We start from the raw sequence: 21,114 nt of genomic DNA on the forward strand, positions 1-21,114 counted from the left end.
CGTATAGAATAGATACCACACCTCCTCTCAGTGGGTCGACTTACAAGCAGTTTAGGTGTATTTTTGACCAAACCTCTGACCTGTAGGTATGGAAAGAAGTTAACCTGGGGAACGCCAAACGCTATCTACCAAAACTAAATAGATAAATAAATCATGTCCATTCTCGTTTAGTTTCATGTTTAGACTACAAAACAAAAATAGTTTCCTCAACAGCTGCAAGTGCGTCCTTCATCCGTGGGCTACTGGATTTACCAAACCTATTAGGCAGATATTTTGTCTCACTTGTCAGATTGCTGTAAAGCACCACAGGGAGGTTGAACCCGAGCACATGTGCAGTTTACTGGCATCAATTTCTACAATTTATGGAAGAATCACTGGCTAACCTGTTGCACCATTTATACTGCATCCACAATATGGAGAAAAAGACATGAATTTATGACACTATCATCCTGTTTGAGGAGAATTTGGCCCTGCGGTATTGGTGATATATAGTTTTGAGTTGGTTCTTTTAGGAGGATCTTAAACAGTGTCGTGTCAGTAACCCCAGACACGACAGCTTTTACTACTAGTCCTCTGGTTTTTGTAGCATTTATCATTGAAGTGCAGACGTGCCCACACTGATTACAGGGAGCGCGTTAGTGACATTTACAAGAAGATTTGTAGAATTGCATTAGGATTTGTTTGTTTGATGGTTCATCATTTTATTTAAGAAAATTATAAGAAAATTGTCTCACTTCCTCCTTTTGCTGAGGCACCCTTTTGACTTTGCTATGGCAACAGCTGCCTTTGAAAGATCTGGTTTCTGCTGCTGTGTCACCCAACACACACACACACACACACACACACACACACACACACACACACACACACACACACACACAGTCAGTGCATCCTTTTGTGAGGCTGTCACACGGGCTACTGCCGTCACCATTTGGAGGCAGGGGTCCAGTGGAGCGACCCAAAGCTTAAGGCTCAGATGTAGTCAAACGGATGCTCTTTCATTAATGAATCATGGTTAGCTAGCCACTCTTCACTTCCAGGTGATACAAGAATTGGACAAAAAACAGCTTTTGCTGAGCAGAAATGTACGTGTTGAGGCTACATCCCTCTCATTTGTCAGGTTGTCGGTATACAAGAGGAGGATTTCACTTTCACAGCCTTTTAAGAGACACTTAGTGCTCATCATAAGGGCAGAGACCACGTGTCCTTGAATCAATAATACATATTTGGTTCCTATCTGCATCTGTGCTTATCTGTCCTAACTAGATCACTGTTTGCCCTGTCGTAATTTCAAATCAAGGGTTGCTTTCATAACTGCATCCATCTCTGACTAATTGTGCAGGTTCCCCTTTTATGAAGCTGTCCTTGCTTGCGCTGTTCGGGAAATGAGTCACCGTCGCTAAGGAAGTGAGGCGGTGTGCGGTCGACTGCATGTCACAGGGCTCGGCTGGCCTTCGCTCTCGGAGCGTTGAAAAGCTGTGAGCACGTTTGACGTTCGAGCTCTGTAGAAATGGAGAAATTTAAGAGGAAAAAACTGAGAGAGAGAGAAAGGAAAGTACACCGGCACAGAGTGCAAACAGAGTGGGAGGAATACAATTGTACCATTTACTTAAAATATTCTGAAACTTCCTGTCTTACGAACGTGGCGCAATCTGCTGTTGAATAACTGACAGTCAGACACACGCACTTCTGCAACAAGTTTGCAGAGGCTGCTTAGACATGCTACGTTTTATATTGTTCGTTTTTTTTTTTAGACGGTAATGCAGAGTATGCCGAATGTACACACATGCTTTGTAATGATCGTAGCAGTGAATAAAGATCCACCTACCTGATTTTACAGTTTTGTTCATCAACATCATTGTCTTCTGTCTCGGTTGCCAGGTGAGGTGGTGGTTCACTGTTACACTGTGATCTGGGCTTCAGCTTCTATCTGTTCAACCTGTGTTTGCTGCTGCAGACCCGTCTGTCTGCTTCTCTCTGAAATCGCTTATTAGTTTTTTTTAGATAATATGTATTCAGTTACTGCAGTGAGTGTGGGCTCCATGGTAGCTCTGACAGGTTAATGGAGTAGCAGTGTGTGTGTGTGTGTGTGGGGGGGGCGTTTAACTAAGGGTGATGCAGGTTGGCAACAATCAGTTGACAGTTATGCCTTTCCTTGGATTTCTCTGTTGCTCAATTTGATTAAGTGGTTTCTGTTGGCAGTGGTTGCACTTCGTTCAGCAGCAGGTTTGAAACTATATCTAACTAACAAGGGGAACTTCTACTAAATACAGTCTAGAACAGATTTCGTGAGAATTAAAGGATGAGTCTGGTGGTATTGTATAGTTTTATTATCAACTTATCACATTCAAATAATTAAACCAACAGTAAATTGACCCAACAAGCATTGTCTGTATCCAAAGCCTAATGTAGCTTATTCCTCTCAGTTCAAAAACCTGTTCAAAGCATATCAGTGAGCCGCACTCTTGCACTCGGGGACATTTACCTTCATTGCAATGAACATGAGCACTGTAGTTTATCTGACATACACTGTTCAGTCACCGTGAAGTCTCACCAGCGTTCCAAATATATGACTGAAAACAATACGAAATGCACTTTTTACTGCGGTTTGAGTAACGTACAGCTGGAAATTATTTAGCCTTTTTTTGCCTTCTTTTTTAGCCTTTGTTTCTTAACATTGATGTCTTCAGGAGGAACAAATGACAGCCACAGACGAGTCAGGAAGACTTGGGGGACCAAGGTTTGAAGTATTTTCATTGGATTTTTAGACAATTCGACTATTTGAATCTGCATTGTTTTTAGCGAGTGTTGGCCTGTGTTGGAGTTCAAAAGAACTATCCATTCTTTCTGTTAAATATACAAATAAAATCATCTGTTCTGGTTCTGGTTCTCGTTGGGGTCATATCCTCAACACATAGGATTGAGTTCTTCACACCTGGATGACTTTCTCTATACGCAGCACAGAGAGTGTGACTCATATTTGGGAGGGGCTGCAGTGAAACGCCAGTCATCTCCAGACAGTTCCTTTTGAGAAACCAAGTGGGAGTGACTTCGCCTTCACCCAACTTAGCCAAAACAACTCTTCTTCCCACTCAGCCACAGAAACCCCAGGAAGGGTGCTGCTGCCTGCAGACATTCCTAACTGTAACTGTGCGTCTTTTCGACAGTGATGCTTCCCTGCACATTCCTTGGCTCGCAGTGGCAAAACACAGGGGGGGTGGCCTTTTAAAAAACGTGCAACTCCAGTCATGCCCCGTACTGTACGGCTGACACAGACAAGGCCTCCATTGAGAGTCACGTAGAGTAGCGGTCCAGCGACCACTGGGAGGTGAAAGTAAGGAGGCTCGACTAACACCAGTTGGTGAGTTGTAAGAAAAGGGAAGGACAGGAACACAAACGGTAAGAGTGCTAATGTAGACACTCGGCAGAGAGACAACAATGCTGTTAGTTAAATCCTCTGGCTCCCTCCACTCCAGTCATCCATAGCTCCCAGGAGGCATTTGAGGTAATGAGATCCCTCTGTGCTCCTTCTGCGTCACTCCCACCGTCTGACCTCTCTGCTGCTGCACAGCTGTAATTGAAGGCTTAGCAGAATGTGCCGTCCAATGCAACACTTATAGCGCATACAGTCAGCAGTTCTCTTCCCATGTTATTTTTCTCAGCACAGTTGTTCATGCAATTCCCCATATTTACACCAGGGAGTCACTCAGTGGACCTTTTTCTTATGGCGGTTGGGTTTTTAAATGTTAAGCTCAAGTGAAACTCAAACTGTTCAATACCTCTACGGGGAAATGTGTCCTGTCTATTTGACCTATCCTAACTAGAATCATCCAGCAGTCATAGCTCAGTGCCTGTGGACCAGCTCTGAAGCTCATGTCCTGATCAAGGGTAGCAGCTGGAGTATTCATAATATCTAACGCCTAACGTGCCTGTACTTTGACGTGGAAGGAAACCCAACACTGCGATGCAACACTGCTGATCACTGAGCCATCGAAGTGTTTTACCGATTGGCCTCTGAGCAATGTTGCTGGGACACTTGGGGGTTTAAGTGTGTGCCTCAAGGTGAAGTTTTGTTTTTAGGGATGGGAGTGTCGCCGGACGTCTTGTCACATCGCCCCTCTAGTGTTGGCTGCCATCAAGGCCTGTGCCTGAACTGTGTTGTTTGGCTCCGGCTGTATTGTGTGTAGCGTACTTAAGTGTGCGTGAGGATGTGTGAACAGAGGGTGTTTGACAACACTCACTGGTCCTCTATGTGTGAGTCAGGGCCAGGCAGCTTTTAGCCTATACAGAACAGCTGACTCCTCCCTGCTGGCTCACCCACTGTCGTCCAGAGTCGGCACTAAAGAAGTACGTACTTGAAGGCAAATTAAACCACTACATGCACATTCTCATAACATTTTAACTGTAAATTATTTCTGTGTTGTTAGCATTTGTTGTGTGCAGTTGTTCCTGTTTTATGGAGCCCTTGGACCCCCTGACACTAATGCAATTGCAGGGCTGCGAGTACAGTTACGTGTACAAAGATTCATACTACTCACTCTAGATTCCATTCTCCTCTGCACACGGATGCTTTGACTAACAACGTGCTAGTGCATCCTTCCTGGCTTCCCACCCACCATCACTGCATGAACAATTGCTGCACAGTGTTAAAAGCAGTTTGCAAGAGGCCTCTTGTCTATGAGGATGTTCCCCGGCAAACCACCACATTTGGAGCTTTGCACATGTTGAAGCTGAAGTAAAGAAAATAACCCGACGTGGAAAAAAAGCAAAACACTGAACCTACTGTACATGCACCATGGCTGTGGCTCTTAGCCTTTTCTATCCATAAGATGCTTCCAGTATGTATTGCTTAAATGCAAACCTACACAAGAACTTTGCATTTTGAATTGAAAATCAAGTCAGACTCTCAAATATTGGGCTCATCCTTTTCATCTAAATCCTGGAATGTGTTGCTTTTGCTAAAAGGTGAAAGGTATGGCCTTGCTGTGTTTTAATCCAAGCTAACTTTTATTTACATAATATTTTGTCACTCTGTTTGCCAATGCGTCTGTTGGAGACCTTGAAGACCGCAGGAAGAGAGAGGAGAGAGATGTAGAGAGATGCCTGAGATGTAGCAACGAGTTGAATTGCAATCACAGCCAAATCATTTGATATATCCTAACGCAAGAATAAATGTCGCTGAGGATGATGTCACAGTCTGAGCATGGACTCACCCAGGGAATTTTAATCCCCTCAAAAGCTTTCGTCTAATGTCATTCTAATGCACACTGTATTTGGACATCAGATCGGCCAGTACGAGAATCGCTGTTTTGTGGAAGAAATGATGCATGAAAATAGAAAGAGCACGGCAGGAATACAAAAGAACAACTCTCTGAATTCTTATATCAGTTTTACAAGAAATAGAAAAGCATTTAGCCAAATGCTACCAGTCAGTGTTGTCCATGAAGAGCCTACCTCGTTAAAATGTTCAACATTGTTGGAATATTGTAGGAATGTGACCAGAATTACTCCATTGATCAACAAAGACAGAACTTTTCAACCTTTGGTTATTGTGGGGATTTCTTCATAGAACCAACAGACTAAATTACTGATAAAACTACAAACATCAAGATTGATTTAAAAAAAAAAAGTCACATCTTGTGTTTTTAATGTTTGATTCAACTTTATATCAACAGCACATGTTGGCAATGCAAGCGGAGTCATAATATGAATGACTCCGCTCCGACGTGGTATAATTTAGGTTAAACATGCCAAATTTCTTTTGATTTAATGGTTTCTAGACAATGTAAAGCATACAGTAGACGCACACACACACACACACACACACACACAGTCACAGAGTACCTATGAAACTAAGTAGATTGGTAACCTTCCATTTGTCTTGTGATACTGTGTAATAGATATTATATAATTCCATTGTCAATCTGGAGTTCAAAGCACTGCCCCTTTAACCTAATTTACATTTAGTGTGGAACAAGGCCTCACCCTGTTGTACAAACATTCCTGAGCTAATATTGAGAATCTAAAATAAATCTACAGACAGAGTATACAAACACACAATCGGGTTGGAACCGATTTTAAGTCAGAAAAGACAAAGGTCCACTGCACTTAAAAGCATATTACTGTGTTATTACTCAACTTTCTTCATGGTTTACTGAGTAAATCCGCTACACATGAGTAAAACTTTACTGTCAAAGATTCTGCTATTCTTAATATGTATCACTTATATTTTTATAATTCAGTACCCTTCAAACCCCCCCCCCCCCCCCCCCCATATGAGAACTAGTGACAGAAATAGAGGAGGCCTCTCTCCCACGTGTTTCCATTCAAAGGTTGCATCTTTCAGTGGCCGAGCCACAGGATGCAGGTCAGCCATCACAGCTGACAGAGGAGGGCGTGGTGGTGACACGGAGAGTCACACACGGGCAGAGAGAAGAATTGGTTCGCAGGTCAAACTATTGCAGCACAACAGGGAAAGCCCCTGACGGTGTTGCTCATTCTTGGCGGGGCCTCCATTGTCGGAGTTCCCAAAGATAACGGAGAATGTGTGTTAATGAGGGCGACCATCGCTCATAGAATATATTTCCCTCTAATGCCGCGGCAGTTGCATGTGGGGAATACTTAATCCTGGCTTCTCTAGCATAAAGGGTCATGAAGCACTGCAGCTTGTAAAGCTATGTATTTATACGTTGCAGAGCAAATCTCATTGATGTTCCACATATTCTGGTGTTTTGAAGGATTTTCATCCTCCTGAACAAAATGCTGGTTGACAGTCTATAGGTCAAATAGTGCAGTTGTGTTGGTGCATGTGCAGTGTGAAACACCACTACTTATGACAGTAGATTGTAGGAAACATGCACCAGATGGCCAGCCAGGGCTTTGTGGAAGCCTGGAGAATAACCATCATCAGGCTGATCTGAAGCTGCAGTTTTTGTTTAGCTTTGTAAACAGCTCTCTGCTTGCAGATGTTGAGGTTTTCTCTTTGAATGGCATTGCTGGTAGTAAGCTGGGCTGGCTGGCGTACTCGGGGGGGGGGGGGGATAATTATGGTTTTGTTATTGGTGGCGGAAGAGGCTGGCCGTGCAGAGGGGGCCCTACAGTTACAGGATGAAGCAGGTCCAGTTACGAAACCTGAAAAAGGGGATGTGGCTGGCTACACCAACTGGAAACAGAGGTCTCTCTCATTGTAGCACATTCTTTCCATCCTGTTTTTCTTCTCAAAGTTTGTTTCCAAATGATGTGTCTTTTGACAAAAAGAAAATCCAACAAAAAGAAGCAAAACATTCCTTTAAGCTCATGTTTCAGTGTGCACATTATACATTTGTGTTGTATGCTGTAATCATTTTAGCACACAATGAAATACTGTGGAACTGAGCTGGATTAAAAAAAGCTACAAAGTATTTAGAAAAAAAACTATATTCCACATGTATACTTCAGAATACTCTGAGTCAAAGGTTCAGAGTTTGCCCTGTAAAGAGGACTTCAGCATGACAGTAAAATCCCAGGGTAGTATCTGTCAGAGAAAAGAGAATTCCCCTTGAAGAAGTTAGTTGTTTATTGCTTTGCGAGGCCTCTCGCTACCAAATAACGTTAAATAAATTGTATTCTTTTTCACCATAATTTGTGTCATTGAATAACAAACTTCTTCTGAGCCTCGTCTAATTGTGTATGCTGACATCATGCCGAGGATGACTCGGGTGACTGATGGACAACAGTCTTCCTCTGTGAGTGTGCAGGTGTTTTCAAACCCAAACGGCCTACGAGAAGGAAATGGCATGGACTAACTCGATGAAATCTATTTTAATATTGGATTTGCCCCATGGCTGATATGTTTAGATCAAAATTCTATGTATCTTTAAATCAATAAATCCCTCTCTGGACTGCAGTTTGTGTCCAGCAGCAGAATTGATGGTCTCACTTGTGGTGGTGCGAATCGGCTCCAGTTTGTGGAAGTAAATGTGAAACACTTAAGCAGTGACGGCCAGCTTCCGAGCACATGGCGCTCTTGCTTGCACTTCCTGTATTTATTATAAGCAATGGCATTTGAATGTGGCTAATTCAATACCAGTAGACGGTACTGGGAGGGGAGGAGGGGAGATGGGGAAAGGACAGGAGGCCTAATCTAATCTGCCCTTTGCATTGTGGTACATACATCAGTCATCTGTTTATTGAAAGGCTCTGTGAATAGCAAAGCTCCGGCAAGATTACGCGGCCTAGACCCCAACCCAATTCTGACCGGGATAGAATTTGTCCTATGTACATACTAAAAATAACCCAGGGTAATTTGGTCTTTCATAGTCACTGATTATATCATGGCAAGTATTAATATTTGTAATATAATATGGCTTCATCATGGCATATGTTTTACTGCAATTTAATCAGTTTCTCAGTTAAGCTATCAAAGAAGATGGCCATCTCTTAAAATCCCTTGCGTCATTGTCAGTGTGGGTTGTAAGCTTTTATGAGTCTCGACTTATCTATAAAATATACCAAATGTTTCTATAAAATATGGCAAAATGTATTAAAGAATGTTTAAAGCTGGGATGTGCCTCCAATATCGTAACAACAACCATTTTACAAATAAGCCCACGCCCCCTTTTATTTTTCCATGCACTCATTGGTCTTGCTTAAAAGAACAGCCTCAAATCAAATCAACAAGACAAATATAAAATGGTTAAAATAAAAGTTTTGCTCTGTTGGAGATTGATCCCTCAAAAGTACACTAACTGAAAAAGTGTTGCCCTCTATAACCTCTTAACCTTTCTAACGCTGTGAAATTTAGTGAATTAACAGAAACGTCACATGTAGTACTTTCCCATTCGGCTATTAAAATAAAATGCCAAATAATATCTTCAATACAAATATCAGTTCCAACTATTTGAAATGCATGGTAAAGGTCACACATGTAAATAAATTGCTGCTGATGACTAATTGCACACTGGCTTCAGAAAGAAGCCCCCATTGACACTGGTTAAAAGATCACGGGCTATATACTGGTTTCAATAATGTGTTGGACATTTACTGGTGTCTTCACCAGTAAATGTAAAGTATGTAAACAAAGAGAGAGAACAAGAGAAGCCACATGAGGGCGAGCGATGAGGAGCGTACGTAAGAGTATTGAAAGCGAAATGAACTATGGGACTATGTTTAGTGGGTATTAAATGTAAGTCTTGGTTTTTGCAAAGAAGTGCAGCTATGAAAGTACACTGCAGAAAGTCTTTGCTAACGGTGACAACCAGAGATTAACCTGTCTCGTATGAATGGCTTAAATTTGCATTGAGCTCTCGTTGGGTTCATACACGTCTGACCGTGTGAAAGGATAATTAAGACATTAAACAGTACTTTTCTGTGTTTTCTGACTTGAATGCTTGACCGACACAAACGAGCTCCCCAGCTGATGTCCACAAGACTGGTTCCTTTGGTCCAGCGGACGTTTACCCGCATCACCTTTAACCCCGGATCTGTACGGGCATGGGCTTGTTCACCGTTTTCTTTTCCAGAGGTCACTCTTTGTCCCTGTTTTGGTCCAGGCTTATGGAATGCCAACACAAAGACGGCCATAAAAGCAGAGTGATTTGCTTGGGAAAGAGAGCTGCCTGTTTGCTCTCCATGAAAGGGCTTTGACTTGGGCGTAGGTTTGGTGAAGATCTGACCTGATTTGTAGATGAGATATATTTATTACCCATGTGATTGCTTGGCATAAAGAAAAATGGATTGACCGTTCCCAGGCAGCATCCAACCAGAAAATGTCCCAGACAATGGCGGTTTCAAATGAGGAACTTTCCAAGCTTCATTGAAATTTTCTAAAAAATCTCCCGGCCTTGAATCAGGCTCAGGTGGGAGGAAAATTCTAATTAATTCATCATAACTAATCCCCTTTCAAGCATCATAGTCAATGTTTCATCTACAAGTCTAATATGCTGAAGTACTGAGCCAAAACAATACGAAATGCGTCGCCATCCAAATACGTAAAGGAACTGCGTTGTATCTCGCTGCTTGACAGATCTCCTCCGCTTGCTGAGCATCTGGCATCGCCTGGTGTTTCTAAGGCTGCCAGCAGATACCTACTACTCCTGCTTTGTTTCCTGGGTGGCTAAACATGTCACTCATCTGCTCAACAGACTACTTGTGTGTGCACCAGGGCTACCGAAGATTAATGTAGTGCAGATAGTAATTGTGATTAAAAGGGTCCCACGTATATTCTGGATACATCAAAAAATCAACAGTGCCCATGTGTGCAGCACACATGTTTTATATTGTCGTATCTTCGTTTGATCACTGTGATTAATGTGAAAAGAAAGAGTATACAACAATATTGCCGTAAACCTTAATTACTCATGCTAATCAGGGTGCATAAGTAAACAAAAAAAGGTGGCTCAATCTACAACCAGTACTTAACCAGATTGTTGCAGTGTGCTTTGCAAAACCACAGAAATTATGACTTAGTGTAAACAATGATGAAAGAATGATTGAAGTCTTTGAAAATATAAAGAAAAGTAACTTGCTGTAACTTACTAGTGTCCCGCTTGTAGGCCTATTTAATGAAATCCCACCCAGCATGCTTTTCCACGCTTATCATTGCCACACTGTCGTTTTTTCTAAAGCTGTCTACATAATACACAGGCCAATCCCGGTGTCTGTTACACTTCACCATCTCTTTTCTTTGACACAAGGGTCTGTACATTCCTGCGTCTCAGCAGGAAGCACACCATGACGTTAGTCGGTTTTTGTATGGCTGCTGTTCCAGGATTCAGCGACGCCGGTTTTACAAGGCTGCTATGTGATTCCCTCAATTGCCAAGCTTTCATAGTAAAAGACCTGGCACTCAATGCCGCACAGTTTCAGCTATTCATCCGAGCTCTCTGAGAGACTCGGCTCTATTGAAGCGTACATCGCTCTCTGTTCTCCCAGCACAACCACAGGTCTTATGGTGCTGCTTTTTCTTTGCCATGGTAACTTTAGAGTTGGAGCATAAAAAAAAAGCCCCGTCAGGGCCAGGAGCTTTCACATCTGGTAAATGAGAGGTCTTGCAGTGTCAAATTGCTGTTTAATGACTAGAAGAACCCTTTTAAATGCTGAAGTCCCTGGGTCACCTGACCTGGATCGTCAATGTAAGAGCATTTTATTAACCTTTTCACTTCCTTTCCTCGTTGTATTCAGTCGTTGAGGAAACCAGGTTATAGATTAGTGAACTGAAACTAAATAATACATTTACCACCACTTGACAACTTTACAAGTAGTTTCTTCTATGCTCTGCTCTGAACGCGTCCACTGTGACTCTCTCTAGCGCTCGACCAAACACCTGCCACTCTTTTCTGTACATACTGAACATACCAACAATATTTTAGAGCTACCCTTAATGTCTCTAATTAGGCTTTCTGGGGTTTGAGCTAAAAGCCAGGTTGATGCTCGCCTCAGTGTTCCCGGCTCAAGGGTGAATACACATGAACGTGTTCATTATAAACGCCTTAGGGACTAGACTAGACTCGTAACTCAGCGCGCCATCTTTGGAGGCCAGTGTCTTGTGCGGGTTTAAACAAGACTTAAGAAACGTATTGCCCGGCAACAACAACTGCGTAGGTTTTTAGGAAGTCGATCAAACGATGGCTCGTTGCCAGCAGAAACCTCGCCGCGCCTATTCATTTTGAAAGACTCCAACTCGACTGACCAATGGTGTAACTTCATCACCCACTCACTAACTAGTGACAAGCCAAACATGGGGGCAGGGTGGCTTAGCTATTGCACTTGAGGTTGTTTTCTGGTCATGTTGAGACTTGTCACTGACTGGTTGATCACTGTGCCAGACACTTTCAAAGGAACAATCAAATTCCTGACATTTGTTCATGGATTAAAGGAAAAATGACCTACACGAGATCCATCATACTGAAAGAAACAGCTGATGGTTCCTTTTTTACTTATTCTAAGAAGAAAGGTAGACTGGTCAGATAGAAGACAAAAGCGCATCATGTGGTCCATTGAAAAGTACTTTCCTTGAAGGTGTGCTGTCGGTGCCTGTCAGATACATATGGTCTGCACTGTCTCCGTTGTGGTTTTAACTGCTTCGTGTGCCTAAGATTGATGTCACTTAATGTTTTCACTTTGAACTTGATCATTTTATTGCTTGTGCTTTTCAAGTCAAATGTTTTTACCTGCATGTGCATTCCCACGTGGTCATAAAATACACATATTTATTCCTGCTTTGTCTTCCAATTGTGATGACATGTTATAGTGACATCGGCGCTGCTTACAGTCGTTCCCAGGTTTAAGAGCTACACCTGGCATTTAGTAGGTATGTGGTAAATGATTCTCTCAGTGTAAACGCTAGTAAACATCCACTCAGGGTTTTCTTCTTACGGCCCAGCTGGTTCTTATTGATGCAAGAGGACGACGCGATCCCTCACCAGCGCGATACCTCACCTCCCTGCTCTCCCTCCTGCTTTGACTGCCCTCAGACTGCCGGTGGCGTATTATCGGAGGCTGGGGAGAGCCGGCTAGATGCCGTTCTGTCCAGCAGAGTCGGCATTGGAAGGGAAAGTTAAAAGTGGTCGTAAACTCATGACACCGCTTACTGTGACTGTGCATTTTATCTCTACAAGATGGAAGCGTTGCGGATGACTTTTCCCTCACACAAAACACAACACGTGTGTGTGTGTGTGTGTGTACGTCTTGCCCTTTTCTGCTCTGCTTTTCTCTTTTTATGGCGCATAGCATCTGTCACAGTTGCTATGTGAGGGACAAACATGAAGCAGTGCCTTATACACACTGGGACAGCGATATTAGCAACTGGAGGAAATGAGGTTTCTATCGACAGCGGTGCGAAGTTCATGTTGTTTCTATTGAGCTTCAAGCCAGTGTCTCCTCCTCCTCCTTCACCCAAATGAATATATGAAGCTCCTATGATCGTGAACCGGATAGTCGCATGCAAAGTCAGCCCTCTCTAGTTGTTGAGCTGTATACGTGAACAAATTTAAGAATCTCAGCAATTTCAGAGGAATCACAGGAGGACTCGCCACAGAGACTTGCCCCTGTCTCTGTGGTGTCTACGGACCGCATCTTGTGATGATCAGGTCTTCTTGCAGCTCCATTGTTTGAAGAAATAATCACATTGTTTGTTTTGACAAAGCCTGCCTGGTTTCCTCTCCCAGACACTGTAGTATTAATGCGTAATTAACGTATTGTTCTTGGGTAGAAAGAGGATAAATGGTACATGTTGCATGCATTAGTGTCACCACAGATTAGATTGTTGTGAATGGGAAATTGATCATCCTTCAATTTAATTATCTGTCAATGATGCAGATGAACAGTTATGGATTTCATGTTTCCACCCGCTAAGCCACAAGTCCACTTCTCTTTGGTTTGCGTGTCTATCGTCTCCTTTTATTGCCGTCGTCTTGGCTGCGGATCTCTCTTGTTTGTTAGTTCAGCTGGCGGAGAATAAAGTTGTTTGTGGCTGTATGGAAGTTCATTCCGCAACGTTGTATTGTTCGGTGAATGGCTCCAAAGCAACTGCTCTCATTAGCAGTGTGTCTCATCATTACAGCTGCTTTCTATGAATGTTCTGGCCAAACCGAGCCGGGACCCTGGGGGAGACGGAGACGGGGCTTTCTGGGATGTGGAAATTGGAGAGTTCGGATATGAATAAGCATGTGCTCATCGAGGGATCCCGATATTTATGTCTCGCTCTCACAATATTCCCAGTGAGTCACACGTAGTGCCTGTTTACAGTCATTTTCAGAAGTTATAGCCAGGTTTCTTTTCAGATGAATTAAGCCATATTTTTTGTTGTATATGCCCATTAAAAAAAAAATGTGTGTGTGTGTGTGTGCTACCGGATCTTTGGTAAAATGATTTTCTCTCCCCTCCTCTCCTTCCATCTGCCTCTTAGGAGTGGAGCTGCCAACCTCAACGCTCCATTACATCCCGAAACCTGGTGGGATCACTGATGACCTTTGTTGCTGCCCTCACCAGCTCCTGCTTTCCTCCTGCTCTTCCTCCTTATCCCTCTCCTCCCCTTTCTTAAACTCCCCTCTCCGTATCTCCCAGCCCCAGGCTTATTACTCCGACCCAGTGCAGGGAGCAGCACAGTAGCTGGCAAAGGATGAAGCAGGTCTGCCTGCCAACACCAGACAGAGGATAGAAGACACAAAGGGACCAGCGAAGGGGAGAGACAGAGAGAGACAGAGAGGACCACTAGTAAAGAGAGCTGCAACGAAGCAACAACATTCAAGATGCCACGTCGAAGGAAAAACACAAGTTTCACTTGAGTGTCATGAGCTAGCAAAGGGGGCCCCTTAACAGATCTAGAACTGTGGACTCCTTCTCAAGCAACTTCTGGCTCACACACTCTCCTGCTCTCTCGGGCTCTGTGTTAACACCTGATATGCCTCTGTAAGAAGTGTGAGCCATGCCAGCCAAGGGGAAGTACCTGTTGAACGACCGGGAGCTGAAAAATGAGGCGCTGTACCGCAAATTCTCTTGCATCAGCCAGTATCAGCCGCTGGTGCTCCTGCTGGGCCTCTCCATGCTCTCCTGTGGGATCCTCCTCATCCTCTTCTTTGCCCTCCAACTGGTGAGTATTCACATCCATATGTTTGTTCAAAACTGAAAGAAAAATGTTTGCTCTGTTTGCAGATTTCACACTGGTGACGTAGAGTGTTGAATATCATGGAGTGTTTTAAGGTATTGATCATACTGGCGCACTCTTCACACTCGACACCTCACTTCCTCTGGTCCTGAACAGTGTTGTGCAAGTTCTGACTTCACAAGAGCTAGCTCAATGTTCAGTTCACACAGATTAAATAGAACTAGTTCATGTTCGCCGTTCACAATTGAACTAGTGCGGTCCCCGTGAGTGCAGTGCTGTTACGAGCGTGAGCTAGACCCCCACCTACGTGCTCGCAACCAACACTCCCTTGCTGGTCAAGACTTTAGAGACATTGGAGGCCAATATAGATTAGACAGTTGCTGATGTCTGTCTCCGCTCCTTTTGATTGCGCTTTGATTGCAAACGGATACGTTCAGTTTACCAAGCGCGTTCATGCACAACACTGGTCCTGAGCGATGCACCTGCCATGACATGGTCGCATCCCCCAGCAATGCCAGAGTATACGTGTTATTTGGGTCCAACAGCTCACATCGACCAAAGAGAGAGCTGTAACGCTCGACTCATCCACAATGTAACGTTAATATTGTAGAGACCGTCAGAGAGCAAGCTATACCCAGCATGCTGTTCGGCGGTGTAACAGTATATAAGGGTCCCATCTCAGTACACTACACAGTGTTTACATAACGCTTCACACAAATGTCCTGTAGATCTCAATAGCTGGCATGAAAACAGTCATACGTACAGACAGACAGACAGACAGACAGACAGACAGAGAGAGACTCCTTCCAGTTTAGTGAGATGCAAATGTTTGAGTGCCTTTTTGTTAGTGGAGTTGCCGGTTTTCATAGTGTGTTTTTGGGCGCTTGCAGTACACATGGTGCAAGGGTTGGAGGAATGGCACAACAAGACGATAGTTGGTGCAAGTCAAGGTGTTGCCATTTGTTACAGTCAACAGTCTGAACAACCTGGTCAATTCAGTCAATTCTGAATTCACGTAACTTCACTGTTGTGCTTCAGTGTTTTAAACACAATGCTTTTTATTGTGGAATGATTTAAAGTTTGACTTTAGTGCAGAGTACTATAGCTAGTACGTTATGAAACTAGTGACAAAATTGGCTTCATGGAGTGATTCAGCTGCATGCAAATCAATTCAGAATTTGTGACACACCAGCCCTGGTAGTGACAGTAGAACCCAGGTCATAGTTAAAGTAGGCAGTGAATCTCTGTTTTCCTCTCTCATGGTATGTTGTATTTCTTTTGTACAGATGTCATATTACTAAGTTCAATAGGCCTTTCTTCCACCAGACATTTTAACTTGTCATAGCAGGACAAACGGGTGTAACAATTAGATGGCTCTGATCCATGATTTAAGTAAGTAAGTCAAGACCTGATCAGGACCCTGGCACTGCCTCGACTAAATTAAAAACGCACCTGTACTTTTCCTGCTATGACATGTCAAAATGTCTGCCCTCTATAAGTATCTATCTATCTATTGTACACTCAGTGGCCACTTTTTAGATACCCCAGTGCACTCTCATGCAATCCAATGCAACTGTTGGCTCCTTGTATGATGCCTGGGCTGGGCTAGCCTCTTTAACACTAGCTTCTGTAACTCAGTGAAGTCTCTCGTTTAACCTGTTTTTCATCAGTTTTTTCTGAAAAGGGAGGCATGTTCATGGGGTTCCCATGAGACAAATCTGCATCCACTAAAGTTTATATTGAAAACGTTGTGGTTTTAACAAAGTTACACAAATTTTACTGTGTGAGAACAGAACATATTACAGCTCCCATTAAAAGACTATTAGTGCGGGCAGTGACGTGATTCTTTTCTCTCTAATTTTATAGTTGTACTTTCTGCTGTCTAAAAACCTCCTCTCCGTCCTGCTGCTATTACAGACATGTCTGAGCTAGCCGCAACCCTTTGACTCACTCATGGACCAGGGCGTATGGGAAATGGTGTTTGTCAAAGGCTCCTAAAACACAAATCTATTGAATAAACAACAACGTTCGATAAAAAGCATCCTCATCTAAACATATGTACCGAGCCACATGTTGAGAAAGGTTGTTACAGGCTGTATTGTTAGTTATCAGAGTAGTTACAAATGTCAATGGGGTTTTGAATGAGGTGTCCTTAATTCTGCACCAGGACCCAGAAGCTCCGGTGTCACTTCAGCTCTCTATATGTGGAGGTGTTAATTCAATTATATGTTTTAGCATTAAGGTCATAGTTAGTGTTGGTGTTGTCCTGGCCTGCATTATATTGAGAGGTGCTTCTAATATTTGTTTCATTAGGAAAGATTATGGAAATCAAGTATTAAGATGCATTGAGAATTATTTTAGAGATTCACAGCCCTATAGCATTTTCATATTGCTTTGACGGTGCAGGGAGGAGTGTATGGGGACTAATGTGGCACATTAGGACAACAGCATTTGCCTAATGTTTAGAGAAGCACGATGTGACTGGATGGTCAGTTTGAATCTCCAGGTTGGCTGTGAAAATGTGACAAATGAAAAACACTCTTCTCTCCCTCAACAACTACTTAAATAATGCACTCCACTCCCCTTCACTACCCGTGCAGCTGCCTAGAAGCGTGAATGAGTGAGTGATTGTGTAACTGTTTGAATGTGAAGGAGGACATCGCTGAAATAGACACGAAAATAGAGGAGGCATATTTCAGTTGCTTTCTCTAAGATTAGAAAAGGAGACAGGTTGGAAATGCATCTATTAAACAAATCCAGGTGCATGTTTGATAATGCTGGTGATACTTCTCTGTCAGGACATCGTCTTGCCTTTCTCCATAGTGAGGTCAGGGGTCAGGGGTGAGCTACAGAACGGTAGCCCCGGAGCTGGAAGTTTTGCTCGAAAAATACTTCAACGGAAGACATGCCTGCAGACACGGGGTGCACTCTATTCTATTGCTGGCAATGTCTCCATGCTAAATACACTACCTTGCTGCGCTTAAAACCAAAACCCTTTTTTTTTAAGGTTTATTTGAAAACTGAATAGAAGAAAATGGACCAAGAGAAGACTTGGGCATAACACGGTGGTTAAAACAATGTAGCTGTCAAAGTGTAGAGACTGTAATTGCGATTCTGACAGGAAAACGCAGGTTATATTGACTCTGGCAGATCGGCAACATGCTGTTGATGTTGGCATGATGGCAGGTAGCATAGCATTCAGTCAGTCCAGCGGTTCATATAGTGAACTGACAGATTCTGTCACCGGAGATTAAATTACTTTCCCTAGTTGGAAAAAGCATCGTACCCTTCCCTCTATTGTGTTGCTGCTGACTCTCCCTGCACACTCCCTTTCTCTCTTCATTGTACTAAAGATATTCCTTTCCTTTTGAAATGGCTACCTCCCTCATAGACAAGTATACTCCCTCATTGATTTAGTCTCTTGCTCATACAGACACAAACGCACAGTTGTATGTCCCGCAATTGTCTCATTTCTTTTAGTTACTCCTAGATTGTAAATTGTGACACTAAATGTTTAAAATTCACTTAACTAACCACCTCATCCATCACTGGACATACCATCACTCATCCCTCTATTCCCTTTCTCCTCCCTCTTCTTCGCCGTCTTCCCCGCACACACAGTTGCCAGGGGTACAGAACAGTTCAGAGAGAATGCTGGGATGGAGCTTGCATAACACTGTTGTTAAATGCAAAGGAGGGGCAGGGTTTCTGTTGGGGGGGGGGGGGGGGGTCAAAAAGTCACTGTCAACTTATGTAACTCCTCTCCAATCGGCAGCGCTGAGAGGAAAACTGGCTGAGCCGACGTTTCAAGTGCCACTTGTGGCACCAGTGTCAGGCCCTGATTGGATAGAGGATTCGTATTGTTGTTTGGGTTCTTGAAATTGATTCTAAGAGCTGTGTTTGTGGAGTGTATGTTTCATTATAAACTGCAGTGTCCTCCAAACATGGCTCTTGGTTTTTTTTGTCATTTTTTAGCCACTGCGGCTTGGACCGTTTCCTTTGTTGTCTTTAATTGATGGTCTCGTAGTTGATGCATTCCTCACTGTTAACAGAAATACAGTGTTTAAAGCTGTGAGGAATTTGCACATCATACTGGCAGGAACAGCAGGAGCATTTGCTCATTTAGTGTAAAGAAATGATGGACATACTGTTGTCCAAATATTGTTTATCCATATAAACAAATCTGTCTATGAGTAAGAACCTGCTGATACCGCAGACATAAATACAGAAAGAGTGCTATATCATATAAAATAATGTCATGAATGCGAATGAAAAGTACGCAAATACTATGCCATGCTTTGAACATTCTAGATATATCTATTCATATGGAATAATTGTTCCTTTTTTTGTTTTGTTCTGCCTACAAGAAGGTTTTGTCAAGACCCACAGCTGCATAGGGAGTAGAAAGTGCTTTAGTTGAGATCTGGCCTTTTCCAACGCTGCCATGGTAACCAGAAAGCTCACCATACAATGCAGAGATGGCCTTCTCTGAGCAGAGATCTATTAACACTGACTTTGTGCGTCTGTCTCGCTCTTGAGCTCTCTTTTAACCCCTTGTTTTCTCTCGTGCTCTCCCTCCGGCACCCACTCTCTCTCTCTCTCTCTCTCTCCCACTTCCACCAAGATATTCTCACACATATGTGCGCTTGGACAAACATAGTTGTTACTTTCATGCATGTATGTACACACAAATATTCACAACAAACATACACGCAGACATGCTTCCACACACACACACACAAATGCACAGGATCTTTTTCCCTCGCTCTTTTCCTCTCACTGTGCAGTAACTCTCTCAGGAAGATGATGGCCTAGAGCAAACAGGACATGATGCAGAGACAGATTTTAGAGACAAACCTCTACATGAGCCTCAATGCTGATGGATATCAATGGCTGTGCATCTTATACCCGTCTAGAACCTCAGGTTTACTTTCAGAGAGTTTTAATCAGTCAGAAACACAAGCAATAAGTTACTGATTAGAAAAGATAACCAAGCATTTTATTTATTTGACAGCAGGTTCTAATGTATATCCAGAGAGGTGGACAAAATAACAGACTGGACAAAAAGATACAACAGCCCTACAGTATATCAATTTGGTGAAGCCCCTAATGTTTGTTTTTTGTTGAGACTTTTAAAGGTGTTGATTAAAACCAGTGTTTGAGGTTGTAGCTTGTAGTGTTGTAAATATTCTGCAAACCTTTTCAGGCCGTGAACAAGTCCCTCTGCAAGTTTCCTAATGTTGTCTTAAAAACTACAATACTACTGATATTACTGTAGTAAAATGTGCGTTTATTTTCCTCCTCCTCCCCCCTTGCTGCTGGAGCAGAGCGCAACGGATCACTGTGCCTTTGTGAGCGTGGTGAGCGGCAGCCTGTGTGTGTTTCTGGCCGTGTTTGTGCTGGTGTGCACAGAGATGCTCTCACAGCGATGGAGGCGTCTGCTGGGCCTGATCGTATGGGCAACACACCTCACCATGGGCTACACCTTCATCTTCAGCAGCCCCATCATCCTGCCTTGGGACCAGGTAACCTCACCGCCCAAAAATCCAGACATACAGCAACACGCACCTCTTTCTTTTTTTCTCCACGTCTTGTGAGATGTGTGTAACGGCACTTTTAAGGCACCAGACGACTCAAAGCGAGTGAATGAACTTGATTGGTAGAAATTTGTTTTAATTGTGGCTTCTTGAAAATAATGGAGCCTTTTATGTTTCCAGGTGCCTTTCTTCCTCTTCATCATCTTCACCGTGTACACCATGCTGCCGTTCCAGTTGTGGTACGCTGTGGTGCTGAGCTTCATCTCCTCACTGTCCCACATCATAGTCCTCACAGTGCGCCTCACCGTTTACGACGATAACCCCAATCCTAACCTTGCCAACCAGGTAAAAACAGTTGAATCAAAACTATGCCATTATGCTGTTTCTGCAATGTTTATGTATCAGTATGCAGACGTATGTTGAAGACTTAAAGCCAGAATGGTTATAAGGTCAATGTTATCTTCCTGATGAAGCTGCAATTCAGGGTTTGTGTGCAACTATGCTTTATCATAAAGTTTAACCAAAACAATGAGCAGAATTTAGACATAATATAACTTTTGGCCAGGGCCGGATTCAATAAAATGAACAAAATTCAAAAGTCAAGCCACTAACAAAGTAAATGCCACCCACAGGTGTTCAATATCATGCGTGTGTTTCCATTTGCACTCTAACGTCTGCTGCCTTGTCTCGTTTCTGTAGCTGCTGTCCAATGCAGTGGTGTTTCTGTGTGGCAGTGTGGTGGGAGCCTTCCACAAGGTCCTGATGGAGAAAACCCTGAGGCAGACCTTTCAAGACACCTTGAGGTGCCTGAGCATGCGGATGAAGCTGGAGATAGAAAAAAGACAACAGGTTTGTGAAACACACTGGCTGTCTAAGCTTAGTTTATAACAAGTCCCACAAAGAATAGCTACATTGGAGAAATGACCACTAAACATGAAGGCCTGCAGTATGTAACCAAAGCCTTTCAAAGTTTGGCTCACTATGTTAGTGTAA

The 21,114-nt window shown here is 43.1% G+C and overlaps 1 protein-coding gene across 1 annotated transcript in view; it reads left to right on the forward strand.

Moving 5' to 3' along the window:
• Window positions 1-21,114, forward strand: part of adcy7 (adenylate cyclase 7) — a 49,133-nt gene that overhangs the window by 7,710 nt on the left and 20,309 nt on the right. The window contains exons 2-5 of the mRNA XM_076078065.1: window positions 13,886-14,569; window positions 19,912-20,109; window positions 20,302-20,466; window positions 20,821-20,970. Of these exons, the coding sequence (XP_075934180.1) occupies window positions 14,405-14,569; window positions 19,912-20,109; window positions 20,302-20,466; window positions 20,821-20,970 (678 nt within the window). The 5' untranslated portion in view covers window positions 13,886-14,404. The remainder of the gene's footprint in view (window positions 1-13,885; window positions 14,570-19,911; window positions 20,110-20,301; window positions 20,467-20,820; window positions 20,971-21,114) is intronic.

This window comes from Anarhichas minor, unplaced genomic scaffold (assembly GCF_050575085.1).
Source record: "Anarhichas minor isolate MPS153535 unplaced genomic scaffold, ASM5057508v1 ptg000062l, whole genome shotgun sequence".
In the NCBI taxonomy this organism is placed as follows: domain Eukaryota; kingdom Metazoa; phylum Chordata; class Actinopteri; order Perciformes; family Anarhichadidae; genus Anarhichas; species Anarhichas minor.